The 20048-nt window shown below is 44.2% G+C and overlaps 1 protein-coding gene and 1 long non-coding RNA gene across 2 annotated transcripts; one reads left to right on the top strand and one right to left on the bottom strand.

The window, feature by feature from the left end:
- Nucleotides 1–721: 721 nt before the first annotated feature.
- On the bottom strand, nucleotides 722–5992 carry LOC128797130 (uncharacterized). Its single transcript, XR_008434026.1, has 2 exons — nucleotides 5664–5992; nucleotides 722–2490 (listed from the first exon to the last, which is right to left on the bottom strand). It is a non-coding gene; the product is annotated as an uncharacterized LOC128797130 (long non-coding RNA).
- HNF1A (HNF1 homeobox A) lies at nucleotides 3770–18307 on the top strand. Its single transcript, XM_053959413.1, has 10 exons — nucleotides 3770–4436; nucleotides 11089–11288; nucleotides 11399–11585; nucleotides 11885–12123; nucleotides 12889–13046; nucleotides 14422–14623; nucleotides 15902–16093; nucleotides 16359–16480; nucleotides 16775–16916; nucleotides 17492–18307. Exons 1-10 carry the CDS (start codon nucleotides 4102–4104, stop codon nucleotides 17617–17619), a joined length of 1905 nt encoding a protein of 634 aa, XP_053815388.1. The 5' UTR covers nucleotides 3770–4101; the 3' UTR covers nucleotides 17620–18307.
- Nucleotides 18308–20048: the final 1741 nt, after the last annotated feature.

Genomic DNA, 20048 nt, shown 5'->3' with positions numbered 1-20048 from the left:
TACTCAGGGTTTGCACAATAGCTGAAATCCAACCCTGTGAAAACAATGTATAAATAACAATTATCTCAGATTTTTCACACTCCTGTGTGCCTTTTGGGACTAAGCTCCCAAATGCACAAATAATAATCAGTTTTGGGACTCATGTAGCTTTTTTCCCCCCAATAACAGAAATAAGGGTGAAAATTATCATAATAGCTCTCACATTTCAAGGAGGGGATTATGTTAATGTCATTCAGGCCAGTAAAGCATTTATCAGTCGCAGCAGGAAGAACAGTAAAATGGTAAAGAATTATTAAAAGAACCATTTCTCCATGTTTCATTTGCCAATGGCAATTTTACCACTCTATTCAGGGAATTATATGAGCTCCCTCTAGTAGCACTTTTATCATAAATATATTTAGGCTTTTTTTTTTTCCTTCTCTGTATGCTCCTTGAAGCCACATTACACTGGCTTTGTACCAGCAAATTACTGTGTTTTTCATCATGTACACTTCATAATAGATATAATTCAGTACCTTACAGCATCAGAGGTAAAAATGGTGTTGATACAGGACTGAGGGTTTGGGAGTCTATTCTGCCTTCCGTGAGGTTCACAGGACTCTGCTGTCCCTTACTGTGGGTTTGCCCTAGTGCAATAAGCAGAATACAGACCAGTACATGTAAAACAAGAATAATGTTCCTATTGTGTACCCATTCATACTTTCATACAGTGTTTTCAGTGTTAAGTAATTCACTCACTTTATTAGATACAGGGGAGAAGAGATTACTTCAGAACAGTTAATTCAAAAGCAAATACTGCAAACATGAGAAAAACAAGCAGGTATCTCTTGGTGTCTTCAAACTTTAAGTTTCCCCTGTTACAAGGACCTAGATCATATTAATTAGAGTGACCTGAGAATCAAGTCATGGCCTGGGAAATGGTTACAATTAAGGAAATCAACATAGAGTAAGCACTGGTAATAGATAAAAATGGGTACAGGAAACACAAGTCCCCTTATTTCAAATATTCATCCTCAAGGCATAATCCCTGTGTACAATTCAGCTACAGGAGAACATTGTCTGATTATGGCACTCTGGAACTGAGCTCTTCCTCTAATAGAACTATAATCTAGCTTCCACCCTTGACCTCTGCTATTCTCTCATCACCTCAAAACTGCATTTGTAATAATCTGAGAAATATGATATTGCAATCCTCAGTGCCACGCTATAAAATAGGGATGCTGGCTAATTCACAACAGGAACCCCTTTCAGTCTGACCCCTAGCTATTTCTAACATTTAAGAAACACTGAAAAGCTCACTGGTTTTCCTGCACTGAGAATCTGAAATACTTAGTGGGGCAGAGCCATTCACTGGCACAGCCTGGCAGGTTCCAATGAATGGAAAGATGAAAGTGGGTAAGTTTATTTGGTTTTTTGCTAGTTGTCCTACAGTTTAAAATGGACAATTCCAACAGACCAAGAGAAAAAGCCCTTCAGGATAAAGTGATACAGAATATTTACCTCCTCCTCAGTATTTGAAATGTTTCCTTGTTCAGCTAAGCGTTCTCCACATGGCATCCAGTTGTAACATTCAGGGAGGTCCTATCATACAAACAGATGTGCATTTCTGGTTTTATAGAATTCAAAGTTCACTGGTCTCAAAAAAAAAAGCTTCTACAGCTGAAGGTCCTCAAGGCAAGCAGAAGCAGCAGCATCAGGACTTCTGGGTGCATAAGGAATCCTTGAAACCACATAATATAGACCTAATTTGTTGCTATGCTTTCTTCTCTTTACAGCTTCCATTGACAAATACTGCTGTTCTTTGTTTAAACTTAATGATCTGTGTCCCCATCACCCCTCAAACATTCAATAGGTTTATATACCAACAGAATATGGACAATCTTTTGAAGAAGAACAGTGGTAATATTTTCCACCTTGGTTTATGTAAAAGAGATCACCATGCCAAAGAGAGGCAGAAGTAAGTAACACAATGACAGCATCTCTTCTGTCACATACTGCAAGAGCTCCACAATCTGCTGTGTCTGTTTGCAAAATCCTTGAATTATAAGGACATATCATGCAGAAACTGTATGTCATGGTTGGATAATTACAATTGGTAATTACAATTGAAAATCACTGTTATCAGCTGGTAATGTTGTCATGTCTACCTGAGGGGCGGGAATGAAGGAAAACTGTAATAACAAATAAAATACATGGAAATTGTATCAACACACTGACAGTACAATGCCAAAAATGCTCACCATTCTTTAAATACTCTTGTGATGGGTGCAAAACCAGCACAGCTCTTTATTAAGAGTATGACCCCAAAAAAGTCTTTAGAAGCTGAAGTTGTCTTTACATTAATGTTCACATGAACATTTCTTCAAATAAATGTTTTCACATGGACTCGGAATTCTCATTCGTTTTAGCCACACAAAGTCGTCAGTATCCATTAGAGCTTTGTTAACGCCCTGCAGGGAGGGGACGTGGTGCTCTGGGCACAGACCAGATCTGAAATAAAAGGCAAGAGTTAAGACAATCCCACCCGGTGCCGGGAGGGAGGAAGGTCCCTCTGCAGGAACTCTGTCCTGCAGCTGCTGACTCAGGAGCCTGGAGAGCTTGGCCAGTTGCGCCCACGGTGGAAAACAAGAGCCAAGGTCCTCTGCAGCATTGTCTTGGGACACTGCCCAGTCTGGGGACAGCCCTACCAGGCTCTGTTTAGCTCAGGCTTGATGGGAGTGTATAGACACAGGCAGTTGTCCCGGCAAGCTTCCATTGAGACCACAGCTTTACATCCTCCAAGGAATCACTCGCGTGAGACACTCGTGCATCGAGCCCACGTGTGCACATCAAGTTACTCCCTAATTTAGCTACTCAAAGTAGATAGATTCATCCATATTTTTTCAGACCAGAAAAGAGAATTTAGTCAAAAAGATTCCTGGAGAATTGTTTTAAGCAATTCCAGCCAAGCCAGGGATCATGTTTTAGGAAATCACCCAACAGGTGGGAGCAGAACCTCAGAGCAAGGCTGGTATCAAGAAGGGATGGAGGCAGATGATAAAGGGGAACCACAAGCTTGCCCAGAGCACTCATCAGATGCAGTAGGGCAGCTGATGACAGAGCAGGGATGTGAGTATGACCCAGCACCCAGGGATATCCTTTATCAAATACATGAATCACAAGCTCAGAGGAGCAAGCCCCTCAGTCCCCCAGATTACGTGGGAACACTGCTCATGCTCATAGTTGAACAATAAACATGGCAAGGTGTAGTTTCTGCACATCAAGATACCCAGCAGCCAAAGCCAGAAATTAAAAAGTCACTTAAGTCTTGATGGTCTGCCACAGAAATCAGCTGGAGCTTCAGAACACCATCTGAGGTTTGGGAATGTTCACATAAAGCCAGTGGTCACCTCCCCCTCTGCTGGGGTTGCACAAAGACCAGTGCAGCTGCCAGTGTGGCTTTCTCTCAGCCCAAAGCCTTTGGCAGGGCCTGACACTGGCTGTACTTCACCACTGCCAGAGCTCTGAGCAGGTTCTGTGATATTCCATCAGCAGCACCTTGGGTTCTGAACCATGGGCAGCCAAGCACAGCTCCTTCTTTTGGGTAGTCCACCTCCTTCCTTCTCCAAAACTAATGGGGCCAGAAGTAAGCCATGCTTCTCCATCCCCATCTTCCTAGTTTTCTTTCCATGCCCACTTTTCGATGTTGCAGATTTTTTTATCCCTTCATTTTCTTCTCCTTCTCTCTCCTGCTTCCCTCCCTTTCCCCCTCCCCCTGCTTTCTCTCCCTCTGCACTTTGTGAACTGCTGCGGCAGTGCTGAAGTCCAAAGTTCAGTAACTTGCTAAAGCACACAGATAAATATGAACCTTGGAGAATTTACATTTGCTCCAATGTAAACAGATAGCCAAGGGTCCCTTTATCAGCACTGGCTCAGGACAGTCGTGGGGGGTCTGAAGTGGCTCAATTTTGTATTTTGTTTTTTTTGGGGGGTGTAAAGGCGGGAGGCTGTGCTGTGCCCACTCTCCTGACAGTCGGGCGTGTTACCTCAGGAACATGGTGTAGGGAAGCTGGAAGCAGGATAACCCGAAATTCAAACCCAAGAGACACCAGGCTGAAGACCATGGTCTCGAAGCTGACTCATCTCCAAGTGGAGCTGCTGGAAGCGCTGCTGGAGTCGGGGCTGACCAAGGAGACCTTGATCAAGGCACTGAGCGAAGCGGAACCCTACGGGCTCCAGAGTGAAAGTCAGCGCGCTATCAATGCCCTCCAGGCTGAGAAAGGGGAGCCCTGTCCCGACATCCCCAACCTCCCCAACGGAATGGGGGAGTCCAGGGTATCAGAAGATGAAACCTCAGATGACGGAGAGGAATTTACCCCTCCAATAATGAAGGAGCTGGAAAACTTGAGCCCTGAAGAGGCTGCTCACCAGAAGGCTGTGGTGGAAAGACTATTACAGTAAGGACAGATTTACTGCTCCTCTTTGCTGCTTTCTTGCACTCTCCCTCTAAATCTCTTTTCCTTTCCCCTTCTCCTCAGTGTCCCTAGTAATCACAATTGATCTAGCTGCACAGAGACAATCTTCATCCAGACCAGGACTAGCAGCCCCCAAACACCCCCAAATGCTTTATAAATGCTCAGATTTTTCTTTTATCTCGCTTAAAATGCATTAAGGAAGCTATGGAGCCTGATTACATATTTGACATGCTTATAGCATCAGGCTTCAAAATAGTCCAAGGCCTGTATAGCTCTCATCTGTTTGACTGAATTTTAGGGTTTAGGATTTAAATTTTTAATACTATTCACAATTTCAGTCATCAGGAAGAAAAAAAAAAAACAACTGGTCACTCTGAGCTGGTGCTATATTTGCCTGAATGATACAGAGAAGTTGTAATGTTTCCCTGCTGTATTTAAGGAGAATTATATTGTTAATTTCACTGGGGTTTGCTATAGATTATTGGCTAAAGCCAAATCAAAAGACCTTGTCTTTGTTGTTCTTTTGAGTGTGAAGTCCCCTGACTTTGGTGGGGATTTTTCTTGTGAAAAGCACACACCAAATACATGCAGAGGTTAAAACCTGGACAGAACATTCTGCTTCTACCATCCACTGCCCATCACAGTTACAAAGTACATACGCAGCAACAGTTACAGAGTTTGCTGCCACATAAAATTTGCCTTTGCATAACAAGCATTTTTGAGATCAAAAGACAGGGAAAGCTCCCTGAACCAATAAGCCTCACAACAGACTCAGAGAAGCATTCACTCAGTTTCCCATTTGGGATTCTTACTGGGATACAATCCCCATGGGAGACCCAAGAGGTTTGTCCAAGAAAGGATCAGGCCCATCCTACCATCCATCACAACAGATTCCTGACTGCTTTAGGGCTATTTTGAAATGACAAGCTGATAGAACACAGAGGTGCAGCAACATCCTGCACCTAAAACCTTCACTAAAAATCCAGCTAGGGAATTTCTCAGGCTTTCTGATCACTCTCTTTCACTTACAAAGAAAATAACTGAAATGTAACAGCAGAAGCAAACATCAAATCCCACCACAAAAGGCCAGAGCTAAGAAAAGAGCATGACAAGACTTAGCATTCCCTGCAAATACTTAAAAGAAAGTTCTTTGGTGGATTGGGATTTGAGGATTCTGCAGAGAGGAAAATTCACTGGATCAGCTCTTACCTGGGTGGGAAAACATTCCCAGTAATTGTCTTCTTCCTGGCCCAGTATGTCTCTCATCTTCTGCACTTCCAGGTCTTCCACATCTTTAAGTTTTCTCTACTTCCTTTACATCTTTCAGATTCTTTTTACCTATTTCCCTTCTCTCCTCACTATTGTTTCTGCTGCTATTCCTCCCATTTTGTTGTGTCCTTGGCTGATTCTCTCTCTGCCTCCCACTCTTTTTCTTCCCTTCATCCTTGTCTCCTTCTCATCTTCCTGAGTCTGCGTACAGGTCTTGGGGCAGTTTGAGCCCAGTGGCACCGGGCGGGCCCTGGCTAGTTACTAATTATCCAGTGGCTTTATTATTTCTCTTTTGTCTTATAAATTTATAGATGAAAATACCCTGATAAACTTTTTGATCATTAACTTTTGATGGTTTATCAAGTATGTCTCCAGAAAGGAAGCCATGGAAGTTGAGGAAGACCCCCTGGCTTTGTCCCTTTTTCTCTAATGAGTGGGTGAAGCAGGACTGAAGTGACATCTGCTGTGATCTAAGAACAGACACACGGATGGAGGCAATTCCTTCCTGTCACCCTCACTTCAGCACCATTTCTGGCTTCTGATCCTCCCTGCCTTTCTAGGATCTTGCTGCTAGTTTTCCCTGTGCTTACCAGCCTCACCACAAGTCTTACCTCTCTTCCAAAGCTGTGGCATTAACACTTTCTGATGTACAGTCAGACAGTCTGCTGAGCAGCCTTTCCATTTCACAAATGGAAACTGAGGTACAGACAAATTCTAGGACCTACCTAAACCCCTGAGACAGCACAGAGGACACTGGGCAAGGACAGGGATCTCCTAAGCCTCACACTGGCTCTTAATTACAAAAGCTTTACTCTGAAACATCAGAGATCTCTGTCATCAGTCTCCACCACAATAGGATAGAGCAATTAGCTTCTGCTGTTGACAACAGGATGAAGACACCAGTAGCCTCAGTGTCAGAAAAAAATTACAAGTACACTTATGGAGGTCTATAATAGATTGAAATTAATCAAGTTAAAATGAAAAGAGTAGGAAGTCTACATTGACAAGTTTCACATTTCTCATCAAATCAACAGAGTGTCTAAAAATCTGTTCAAAGTATGTGAACCAGTATCAGGGGTTGATAATACCTAAGAAGTTCTTATCTACTAATAAACTTTTTTTGGTTTTAAGATCAAACCTTTCCATTAATAGATGTCTTAAAGTAATGTCCTTAAAATAGTACTATAAGTATTGTAAAGCAGGGCAGAATAGTCTATGGTAGAAATTACTTCAAGCAATAGACAAAAGAAAGGCAGGCAAGAATCTCCATGCCCAGGGATTCCTAGCAAAAGGTCAATGCTTGCAAAACTATTTCACCATCTACACAAGGGTTTCAAATGCAGAAACTAGATGGAGGCAATTCTCCCTTTAGACAGAAGCCTCTTTGGGCATTATTAACAATTTCTGGTCTGCAGACCAAATTTTAACAGACAGATTGACTTGTGGGCAGCTATTGCTGATACAGGAAAGTCTTTGTGGTAACTGCAACCATTGCTTATAAAGCCATTGCTTTATAAAGTAGAATCAGGAAAAGTGTCCATTATTAGACTTTCCAGGAGCTGGAAAGAGAAAAAATTGACAGCACCAAGAGACCAACTATGTCTTCACAGAACCACTGAAGCTGAAACTTTGAAAAACTCTGGTCAAAGCTGAGTAGAACAGACAAGATACACTCACAGGACTGGGTGCACCCATGGGTGTTGATTAGATTTTGTCCCTACAGAGAAAACATGCTAAAAGCAGTTCAGATAAAGGTTTCTCTAGTGGGGAACTAACATAATTTCATTTTGTCCTTTCATATGTCTCACTGATCTCCTGTAGATTTACAGTTTGAATAAAAACATTCTTTCCATATCAATCCACACACAAAACAAATTGCATCTATGATAAGAAATAAATGACTCAGTAGGGAGGTAGAGCAGTGAGGATAAACTCCCAGATATTCCCAGAATATAAAGCAAGAAGGGATCATACTACTGCAGGTAAAGCAAATGAAGAGAGGTATAGTGACAATCCACCTGTAGGGCAAGGGCTGAAATTCCATTAGGAAAGAGAGAAATTGAGATAAGCAACAGATTTCCCCTGGAGGCAGGGATAAAAGCATGTTTTCCAGAAGGAACAAAGAAAACAAAGACATATAATGACAAAGGTCCAGTCTTTCCCCCTGCTTAGAATGGCTCTAGTTGGGGAATCTGGAGATGAAGCTGCCACACCCCTTTCATTTCCACATATAAACCAAGATGAGGCAAACCAGGCCAAGTTCAACAGAAAGCAACACTGCCAGGATGGATGGTCTTACCTTCCCTCTGCCAGCCTGGCTCCAGGCTGTGCACTGAGTTGTGGAGCAGCTCCAGAGGAAAGGGCCCGGGGATGGTCCTGAGCACTTCACAGCTCTGAACCTCTGCTTGAGCAGGGTCTGGTCCAAAGCAGCAATTCAGAACCCACCTCAGGGAAATGAAGGCTTCTCCCACCTGAGAATCAGAACAGGAAAGAACGGGAGAGAGACAGAATGAGGAAGAGGAGAAGAAAGAAAAGATCAAAGGAAAAATAAAAAGTCAGGAAGAGTGAAGGAGGGAGAAGGTCCCCTGAATGTTACATCTCCAGCTCTCTGGAATGGGTTTTCTTTAATGCTAACAACTTGATATTTACTTTCCATTTAAATTTGAGATGTTGCTATAAATTATCAACCAGCCTCTTGTTCCCTTTGAGTTTATAACTAACTACCTGGGTTACTTATTGTTCAGGTAACAAAAGGGAGGTGAAAACGCCCTTAAAAAGTGACCTCAGAACTAAGAAAATGAGAAGCTGGCACGGAGAGAGGACCCCGGCCCCTGTGGTGGGGATGAGCCATGGAGAAGGGCTCTGCTCACATGGCAATAAGCAACTGAGAGCAGGAGAACAAGACTTCAGAAGACAGAAGTAAAAGCTACCTGTGTAAGACCAACTGGGGGACAGATTACACCCTGGAGAACAAGACCTTGGAGAGACAGTTTGCATCTGAGGAGAAAGGGAAACTAAAAGGCAGAAAATAGTACTGGAGATAGGGAAGGAGAGCTTGAGCAAAGCAGACCTATTTGTGCAGTTCTGACTCACTGAAACAATTGAGATTTGGCTGTAACAACAAGCAGGAGAACTCAGTTTAGAGTGAAATCCTCCCCTCTGACAGTCAATGGTATTTTTATAGCCAGTGAAAGAGAAAGAGGTTTCAACTTCTGATGTCTTAGCCTGTGATGGAGGCTCTGCAGGTGGAACTTTATATTTGAGCAAGGGTTCAGCTGGCCATACTCTCATTACTTGGACTGTGGTGTAGCCTTGGGCCTAAAGTACTTGCTGCATTGGTTTTGCAGACTGGCCTTCCACAATGTACAGAGTAGCCAGGATTTCATACAGCTGTCCTAGGAAAACACACTACTAAGATTCCCTGCACTATTTTGCATCACAAAGCTCCCTGCTGTGTCCAGAAAAAGACAAAACCCACAAGTCTTTAACCACTGTGAGAAGAGATTCACAGAACTTACTGGTTTATTCCTGCCACAAAATGAGGATCTCAACAGGGGAAACAAAACTGACTCGACCAGGGTGCAGAAAGGAACTAACACATAACAGAGGCTTCCATCAGTGGCAACACAGTCTTTCCTCTTCCTATCTGAGCCAGAACTCAAATCTAAGAGGCCAGCTTCCCAGTCAGAGGCTTTTCTCCTCTATACAGGGACTTGGACAACGAACACAGGGTGCAGGTGCTGGCCAGACTATCACAAGTACAAAGGCAGGAGACTGGTTTAGGCAGCAGGAGGGAAAAAATAAAGAATGAAAGAAAGAAAGAAACAAAAAGAACCACGAGGAAAGAAAAGCTTTCTTAAATTCAGCTCAATTTGAGGTTTTTGCAAGGCAAAGATAGTTAAAGGAAGATGCTAAAAATCAGAAGCCTCTATGGCAAGTGCTCCAATGTAGAAAAGCAAGAAATGTTCTATTTTAAGGTTTTCAAAAAGCTGCAACTGACACCATTTGTGTCACACTTTAACTGCTGTGGAGCTTGCTCCTTGGACTACACAGCCCCTGGGAGAGGGGCTGCAGGGGAACAGAGATAAGGGTGTTTGTACTGAGAGAACAGGTGTGGACTTTGTCCTCCTTATCACTGTGCAGCCTCCGGCAACCTCCTGAGTCAACAAAGCCATGAACAGCACAGTTGTTGCCTGTTGCTCAGACATGTGTGCTCTTGTGACAGTTTCTGCACTGTCCCAGGCACCTTTTTTTCTCCCCACTGCTCCTTTGATGCTGGTGTTGAATATGACACCAGTGTCTTCCTACAGCACTGCAAACCACTTCCTCCAGACATTTCACACAGAAGGCACAGAAGGATGCTCTTGTTCAAAGTGAGCCAGGAGCTATTCTGCAGAGGTGCTCTGGCACTGCTTGGATTTAGACTGATGGGTTTCACATCTTTATTTCTACTGTGACTTTCAGCTGGGATAAAATCAATACACATAAAGTCACAGTCATGTTTTCTCTATTTTCCTCAAGAACATTAATGGATATTCTAACTGGCTATCATAAAACCCAGAGGATCACATTAATTATAAAATCCCAAACTGTTCCTCAAATTTTGTGAACAGGTTTCAAATAGTTCTATTCCCTCAGCTGTTACACAAAGGAGGGCAACAGTAGGAGGAATTAGTGGTTTGCCTGTGGTTCTACATTGCATTTAGAAGCTCTGAGTAGATCTAGGTGTGAACCAATGTGTTTGAGTAACACGTAGCAGATGTGTAAGAACATAATTCTGGATGATTTGTCATATACATATGCATACAGAGCTGCCATGTCACAGCATAATGACAGCCTGTTTTCATTTGCTGAATCATTGCAAGCCAACCCAACCTGGACCAGAATCAAGGAATGAGTCAAGTTCAGTCTAGTATCATAATCAATCTGTCTTGAAAAATTCAGTACATCAGCCCCAGCTGCTTTAATGAGAGGGGGATAGAGAAGAAAAGTAATGTAGGGAAATGGAAAAGAGAGGTTGCCTCTGTGTATTGGGAAATTCCCCTGGTAAGCAAAGTCTCCTCCTAAGGGCAGACCTAAGTGTGTACAGACAGCAGTTCAAAGGAAGCCAGTGCTACATCTTTTGCACTTTATCTCCAATGTGATGCAGTTTTACCCTGCACGCAGAGCCAAAACTGAGCAAGGCAGCACACTGAGAAACAGCTTTCTTCCCTGCAGGCAATGAGCACTCTGGCCTCACCAAATGTGATGGTGATGACTGACAAGTGCCACTCAGGAGCTATTACTGCACTCCCTTGAAATCCAGGTCAGCTGAGAGCAGGTGATTGATCTCTCTCCCCTGAGAAAGGTTTTCTGTTCCTTCCAGAGAGGATCCCTGGCGAGTAGCAAAGATGGTGAAGTCTTACCTCCAGCAGCACAACATCCCTCAGCGTGAGGTGGTGGACACCACTGGTCTGAACCAATCCCACCTCTCACAACACCTCAACAAGGGCACTCCCATGAAGACCCAAAAACGGGCAGCCCTGTACACCTGGTATGTCCGGAAGCAGCGAGAGGTAGCCCAACGTAAGTATGGCAACAACTGCTCTCCTGTCTCAGTTTCATAAAGGATTCTGCTTGTCCTTACTCCTTATTGTTTTCAAGGAAAAAATTTCCTTGCCCCTTTGTGCTTGCAGAATTCACACATGCTGGCCAGGGTATCCTGACAGACGAGCCCATGGGAGATGACCTGCCCACCAAGAAGGGAAGAAGAAACCGCTTTAAGTGGGGTCCTGCCTCACAACAGATCCTGTTCCAAGCCTACGAGAGGCAGAAAAACCCCAGCAAAGAAGAGAGGGAGGCACTGGTGGAAGAGTGCAACAGGTAAGGGTGGGTGTGTGTCTTTGAGGAAGAGGGGCACAGCAGGGTCCCTCTGCATTCTTAGTGTTTGCTGGTGCCACTGGGAGGGAAGGCAAAGGTACAGCACTGAGTGGCACCACTGACACCAACCACACTTGAATTAAATGCCACAACTGATCAGTCTTTGTCCACAGAGCACAAGGAATGCCTCAGGACCCTTCCACACAGTGTGCCAGACCACAGCCACTTTGGGGCTGTGCATTTACTTTGTGTCTCTGAATAAGTCCAGCTCAGCAAGGCTCTTCTTGTGCTTTTCCCAACAGGGCAGAGTGTATTCAGAGAGGTGTTTCCCCATCTCAGGCCCAGGGACTGGGCTCAAACCTGGTGACAGAGGTCAGAGTGTACAACTGGTTTGCCAATCGCAGGAAGGAGGAGGCTTTCCGGCACAAGCTGGCCATGGACACCTTCAGCGGACCACAGCCCACCTCTGCCCCTCCTCTAACTCCCCACAGCTCCTCCTCCCTCCAGCCACCACCTGCTCTCTCACCCAGCAAAGTTCATGGTAAGAATCAACCAGAGGGAGATCTGAAAGAGAGCTGAACCTCCCCAAACTCAGTCACCCAAATGGTCTCAAAGTCCAGCCCTTTAGGAAGTGAATCTACAGAGAGAAAAAGCAGATTTGTACAAGGGAAGAGCAAAGGTGACAAAGAGACCACGTTTCTGGGTAAGGAGAGTGGCTAGAATATCAAGGGAGATAAAATTCAGTAACAAAACCCACGACCAAAGCTTCTCACTTACTGTGAGGCCTCCCAGCTAGCAGGCATCAGCCCCAAACCTTCTGTTCCAGGAGTCATCACTGCCTATCAGAAGTCAGTTCCGTGCCCTTTCAGTCATGTGTGCCCCTTACTCCTTTCAATGCCAACCCCATCAGACTGTGTGACAGAGATTTTAGGCATGAGGAAAAGTCATTCTCCATCCAAAAAGAGCACAGCTTCTTCAGCTTCACAGGCCAGAGCTGGGGGTTGCTCTCACTCTGGGAAGAGATGATCTCACTGAGATGCCTCTCTACAGCCACATCCAGAGGGGTGGTTTCCTGCTCCCTGCAGCACTCCCAGCCAGTCAGTGTTTGAGGAAGCAGTTACACCAAATTGCAGGGGAAAGTCAGGCCAGGGTGTGAGTGCCTGTTCTTCTGGTTCCCCTACTGACCATTAAGCACCTGCCCAAATATCTGGTGGCAAGTGCCTGCAAAGGAAACTGAATTTAGAGCCTGCCTAAGTTTCTCAGTTTCTCACTTGTGACAACCAGTTTCCCTCCTGTTGTGATGCAGGAGTGAGGTACAACCAGCAGCCAGCCAGTGAGGCAGAGTCCTCCAGCAGCAACCACCACGGGAACAGCTCCATGGTGACCACCCAAACCATCCTGCATCAGGTTTCTCCCCCTGGACTGGAGCCCAGCCAGAACCTGCTGAGCACAGACACTAAGCTGGTAAGTGATGGATACTCCTGTTCTGCTGACTGGGTGATGTCAAGCCATCTGCCTGTGGTCATAGTATGAACTAATCATGGGTAATTTTTTCTAGAATGTTTTTAAATCCACCTTCTTATGTTACATAGTCATATGTAAGATATTGTTACATAACCTGTTATGTAACAATATGTTATGTTAGAGTCACTCTGCACTGACATATAAGACCAATAGTCCTGGGATATATGTGCCCTCTAGACTGTGGTGAGGGCAGGTATTAGAGCATGAAGGCATTTCCTTATGAGCAATTAAGACAGTCTGCTCTGGAAACACAGCACTCAAGGTATGACAAGATTTATTTCTTCCCAGGAAACCCTATTCTCTCCTCCTTTCCACAGAGAGATTCTTACCTCTAACTCTTATTTGGACTCAACCCATCAAGAGTAGATCAGACCAGTGGGATTACCAAAACACAGACTCATACTTACATCTAGCTTATCTGTAAAAATTAAGCCAAACAGCCTGTACAGCAGACATGTACTAGATAACTAGATTGCCTCCTCAAAGCCAATTTCCTCCTGAGATCTGACCAGACCTTTTCCCACATCATTAACAAAGAAGCATCAGAACTATATGACTGATCATTTTCAGTCTGCACATGTTCCCTTGTTTTCAGAGAAACAGTCAGCAGAGGTTTGCATTAGCACAGGCTGGCTGGAAGCAAAGTTAAGGTTGCTAAAAATAAGTATGATTTAAACCTCATCAGTCACTCACTTTGCTGGCTTTCTGGTCTCTTGCTGAAGAAAATAAGTCTTTCACAAGGTCCTGAAAATCTTCTATGTCAGTATTTTAAAACTGATATCAAGGTGGTTTGTCCCACTGTTTAACCTCTTGGTGCTTACTCTTACTAAAGATTCCTTACAGCTTTTCATCTGACAGGAGAGAAAAGAAAGATAATATAAGGCATTTAACTTTCTCTATCAGCCAAATCACTAGAATGCTTTTTTGCTCTTCCACAATACTATAAGTCCCAAAAGGAAAGAGGAACTCCTGGATTCTGTGCTGAACTCTGCTACTAGAATTACCATGTGAAGTTACCTGAGCCTTCTGCCCTCAGCTATGAAACAGAAGATGATCTTTCCCTATAGAGAATGCAGTGGGCTTAATCTCATTCTTACAATTTCTTAAATGTGAAGGAACTAAACCAGCGGGGATTTACTCTTCGTATGTCAACAGCTGACCTGTGCTAGTTAATTGATGAGCACACAGAAACTGCAGACAAGGATATGTGAAGCCCTTCCAGTCAGCAAGGGGAAGAGCAGGAAGAAAGGTGTTTATCACAGCTTTGGGACCCGCCTGCTGCAGGTGGCACATTCAGGGCTCTCCTTTCCCACAGGTATCAGCTCCTGGAGGAACTCTCCCTCCTGTCAGCACCCTGACTGCCCTGCACAGCCTCGAGCAAAGCCCACACACGCTGAGCCAGCAGACCCAGAACCTGATCATGGCATCCCTGCCGGGGGTCATGGCGATCGGGGCGGGCGAGACCCCGTCCCTGGCACCCGCCTTCACCAACACGGGAGCCTCCACCCTGGTGATCGGTGAGTAGAGGCTGCAGGACTCTGCTCCTGCACCCACAGCAGCACCTGCCTCTCGTTGTTACAATTACCTGCCCCATCTTCAAAACCTTATCACTAAGTTGGCAGTGATACAAACCAGAGGAAATTGTCACCAAAGATCAGCAGCACTGCTGGCAAGTACCAGTGGGATTAAGGATAGATGTTCCTCATTCATGGTAGAATTAAGGGTTACACACAAACCCCACGTTTTAAGAGTAAGGGACTTTTACAATCTATTCCTATGCCAATGTTTTGGTTTGCTGGTCTTCATCTTTCTAAATACAAATATAATACTTCCTTAAAATGATGAAAATTAAAGCATGTTCATAGTGCTTGAAAGACAAAACATTGTGTTCTACTTCCTGTAAAGAGCAGCATATGCCTTTGGAATTCACAGCAGTAATTACTATTTTTTTATATTTTTCACTTTGACAGCTTTTCTGGACTTTAACGAGATTTCTTTTCATTCCAAGACTAGTCTACTGCCAAAGTGCATCTCATTAGAGGAAAGAAAAATAAAGTGTATACTCTTTTCTTACACTTTCTTCCCAGGAAGAAAGAGGCCTTGTTTTGTTCCATGGTGACAGCTGTGAACTAATTTGCATTTCTTCCCAAGATTATGATATGGATTTGAATTCTGTGGAAAAAAAAAAAAAAACCAAAACCAAACCAAACCAAACCAAAAAAAAAAAAAACAACCCTGGAGTGCTGGAGGGAGAGACCTGCTGATTTACAGGGTCTGGACAGTTGTGGGAAATGGGCAGTAATGTGTGAAACCTTCTACCTCTCTCACAGATTCAAATTCCTTAATTTGGCAGTTCTAGCAAAAAGAGTTGAAACTCCATTCCATGTGGCTGGACAGCTACAGCCTAGTTGTCTGTGTTGCCAACATTTTCATAAAATAAAAAGAGTAAATTAACTGGGCACTGAGGTGATGCTCTGAATTTATTTTTGAGCAAGACCTCCCTGGTGATCACTAAATTGGAAAAGAAACTATACTGGTACACAAGAATATAGACAGGAACAAACACTGGAAACCAGAGGTGGGTTTATGCAGTTTTTGAACATTTCCACTTCGCTCTCACAGGCATGAAATCTATTCTCAATCACAGACAACCAAGGGAACACCTGAAAAGCAGGATGTGAGATCAGCCTGCAGTGACAGGCTGCCTCAATGGCTGTTTCAGATGCTCCTATTGCAGAGCAGCCACTCTCCTCCCGCAGTGTGGGACACCACTGGCATCAGTCCTTGTTTTCCAGGCCTGGCCTCAACCCAGCCCCAGAGTGTTCCTGTAATAAACAGCATGGGGAGCAGCCTCACTACCCTGCAGCCCGTTCAGTTCTCCCAGCAACTGCACCCATCCTACCAGCAGCCCCTCATGCAGCAAGTCCAGAGCCACATCAACCAGAGCCCCTTCATGGCTACCATGGCTCAGATACAGAACCCTCACGGTAAGAATGTGAACTCATTTGCTTAAGTAAACAACAATAAAGACACTGTTCCTTGAGTGCATTTGCTGGGTCCTTGGGCTTACAGCACTCTGTTTTCCTCCTCTGTTATTGCTGCTCTAATTATGAAATTATTTTTCTCTTGTATTTATCTCCCTGTCCCTCCACTCCCAGCATTTTGGAGCCAGACAGCAGGTCCCATTGCATGAGGAGAACAACTCAGCCAAAGCTCCAGCATCCACATAATGTTGTTTTCTTTCATGTACAGCTCTTTATGGCCCCAAATCTGAAGTGACTCAATACACACATGCAGGCCTCTTACCACAAACCATGGTGATAACAGACACAGCCAATCTCAGCGCCCTGACCAACCTGACACCAACTAAACAGGTAACAGCCTTTCTTTAGCCTTTGTTCCCCCTCCTGAGAGCTGCACCAGTCTGCAGGCAGCTCCTTGCATGTCAAAGAGCTTTTGGGTGTGTCTATGCCATCCCAATAGAAGCATTTTTTCTCATCTCCTGGCCCTGCTGGTACCAGCTGCAGCACTGGAGGCACTAGTGCAAGTTCTTCACTGCATCATCCAGGAGTTCTTCACCTCCCCAGAAACTGCACCTGCTCAATGCTTCTCTCACAGCTGTTAGAAGGGATGAAGAGGCAAAGCACTATTAACTCTCTTTTCTCCAGGCATTCACACCTGACTCAGAGACTCACACCGAGTCTGGGATGCACACACCAGTGTCACAGGCACCAACAATCCATCTACAGAACCAAGACACAACAATCCAGCACCTTCAGCCAGGCCCACGCCTCACCTCGAGCCCTGCTGGTAAGAGCAGCAGCCACTCTTGTGGCTCTTAAGCCATGTATTGCCTAGTTTTTCTAGCCAACACTGTATAATCCAGTTAGAAAATGGTAACTGGGGCTCTCAATTCCCTAAATTGGCTCTGCCAGTGTCCTGTATTGAAAAGTCAATACAAGGAAAAGATTCAGAGCAGAGTGCATGTAAGGCCAGACTGTGGAAATTGGTCCTTTCAGAAAGGCAAATACCTTGAAAAATATTTAAAAAATCAATCTCAATGAGTACCAGTCCTGTGGGCAGTTTTCAGGGCTGAGAAGCTCAAGACTCCCTCATGAAGACTCCAATTGGGTCTTCCCAGTTCTAAGAGGAGAACTAGGACATCAGCTAGAGTTCTTAGAACTGAACTCTCTGGAGATTGCTGCCCTCAATGTTTTCAGGCTGGCCGTGGACCCAAGCCAGGTATTTAGCAGCACACAAAACACACAGACAAAAGCAGTTATGCCCCTAAGCCAGGAGAGCTCAGCCATGCTGGAAATGGGGGTGTACATGCAATAAGGGACTGATGAGAACTTGCAATTGACTTCTGCCTGTACCTTTGGCAGTGTCCTCCAGCAGCCTGGTGCTGTACCAAAGCTCTGACTCCACCAACAGCCACAGCCAGCTGCTGCCATCCACTCACAACGTCATTGAGACCTTCATCTCCACACAGATGGCATCTTCCACCCAGTAACCACCACAAGTAGCTCCTGAGTGACTGCCACAACCAACCTGCCAGGTGCAACTCCAGTCGTGTTTGCCATCACAGCCTCACACAAACCCCTACTCAGCTGCCTCCAGGAGAGAAAACACGAAAAGATGATGCTGGCACTGCTGAAATCCACTGCCACCCCCTCACCCCCAAAAAAAAAAAAAACCCAGCAAACCTAAACCCTAGCAGCCAGCTCAGAATGGCCAGACATCCTTTTGTGGCTGCCCAAGAAGGAATCCCAGCAGTGCCAGGACATGAATGGGACTTTCATCAAGCTGGGCCTGTACAAACCTGCCATCACCAGACTAACTCATGTGGGAAAGAGCAAGGCTGAGCTGCCAAAGAAGGAACACCACCTTTAAACACTCTCCTCCTTTGCTGCAAGGAAGCACCAACAGGAACTATAAGAAATAACAGCACCTTGGAAGTTCCTGACTTTGCAATGAGAATAACCAAGAAACAGATTTGGGAATGGCTTGGCACAAATCTGTCAGTATGGGATCACTGACAAGCTATAAATCCTTAATTAACTACCAAAATACCAAACATTCTCAGTTAAAAATGACCTGCTCTAAAATCATGCTATCCTAGTGGAAATGGCTTGGTTGTTTTTGATATAGCTCTGCTTTGTTTTAAATGCAGAAATTAAACTTTAACAGCTGCAAGGAGATTCCAGTTCTCTGCATTAACCCTGTGGATTCTCATCCCATCTGACTTGCAGAATGATTTGCAGGATGGCATTCCCCACTGGTCCCTGACTGCCCAGCACCTGGGAGGTTCCCATGCTCCACACAGAGTAGAGGTTCCTCCAGTTTTCTCTAGAAACACTCAGCCTGGATTCATTTTACAGAACATGGCTGATTCTCAGCTTCCATTTAGGCTTGATTTGTAGTTCTTGGTATGCAAATAACTACCCGGGCTCTAAGAGTCTTGCTTGCACTAAGTGAAGAGTTTTAGTCCCAAGGATCTACTTATGTAATTCCTCTTCTAATTATTCCTCTCTATTTACTCTCAACATTCACATCACTGATACATCATTAGCCAGACATGAAAACAGCCCCAACTAACAGGTTTTTGTCTGTGACTGAAACTGAGCTACTCTTTCAACTGTGAAATGGATGAAAAACCTTGAGACTGGAAGGGAGAATTGAAAAACCCAACAGTGAACTCTTCAGTTATGATATCTGGGAATATCAAAATTGCAGATATCCATGAAAAGTTTCACAAGAGTTTCCTCTAGATACCATCAACAATTTCAGTAACGAGATTCTCTGAGGAATTTTGTCCTAGAATTGTTTCCTAATTTCCAATGTACACCAGTTGCAAATATATCTAATTTCCAGTTAGCATAAAAATAAACCCAAAACAAAGCAAAAGAAAATGTTTAGGCCACCGTGCATTTGAAAGCCCAGGTTTAAAATTCAGTACACTGAAGTTTTAACTGCACATAAGACAAGTAACTTCTGCTGGCACATTCTGTTAGATTATAAGCCAAGTTTCTACTTAGCTTCTCTATTTTTGGATGCCAGCTGTGTTTTCTTGACTAAAAACCAGCAAGAATCCTACAACGATTTCCCATGCTCAAAGAGCTACACTTCACTCTTTCGGTTTCTCTAATCTGCTTTCTGAACTTCTGAATTGGGCCAATAAGTTGGATTTCCTGAAACCCAGGAATCTTAAAAACATAAGTATTTATCAATAACAGTTAATCTCCTGAAAGACTGGGAAGTGAAGAATAAACAGACAAAGATTGAAAACTACCAAACCTCACAGTATTTCAGGGAGACAAAAGTCATTAACCAGCCCAAACAAAGACTGAAAGGTGGTTTTTAAATTAAGTCCTTCCTGTAGCAATTTCATAGCATTGATCACCCAGCAACTAAAAAGCCATCCTGAGCCATCTCTATCTTTGCTGAGGACAGTCTGAATACAGCAATGAGGCCACTGTTGTACAAAGCCTTCCAAATTAAGTAGGTCCAAAAGTATAGTAAAATTTAATAATAACAGATGCCATAAAAAAACCCTATACGTGAAAAAAATTTTCAACAGAGACAACTGGGACAGTAGGATGCATTTACACCAACCCTGAAATCAGCTCACCACACACTGTTTATGTGCAGGGGCCCTGGAGAGGTGCAGATTGCAGAGGGATTAGTAACACAGCAGGTTTCAAAACCAGATTGTTGTGATGATTGCAGGGAAAAAATAAGGGGCCCTGATTTCTGACAGGATGCTTTTGATAAATGAGTCTCCCACGGGCTGGAGCTATTCTTAGTAGTCTACAAGGAGGCAAAAAGTAGTTGATCACCTGTTGCCATGTAAACCAAATTCAATTCATCATACACTTTCTCTAGAAGGGTTTCATGATGTGAAGGAACAGACCAGGAGGAATGCAGCTATGATCACATCCC

The sequence above is a fragment of the Vidua chalybeata genome, chromosome 18 (assembly GCF_026979565.1).
Source record: "Vidua chalybeata isolate OUT-0048 chromosome 18, bVidCha1 merged haplotype, whole genome shotgun sequence".
Taxonomy (NCBI): domain Eukaryota; kingdom Metazoa; phylum Chordata; class Aves; order Passeriformes; family Viduidae; genus Vidua; species Vidua chalybeata.
This window is presented reverse-complemented; position numbering and strand designations above follow the sequence as displayed.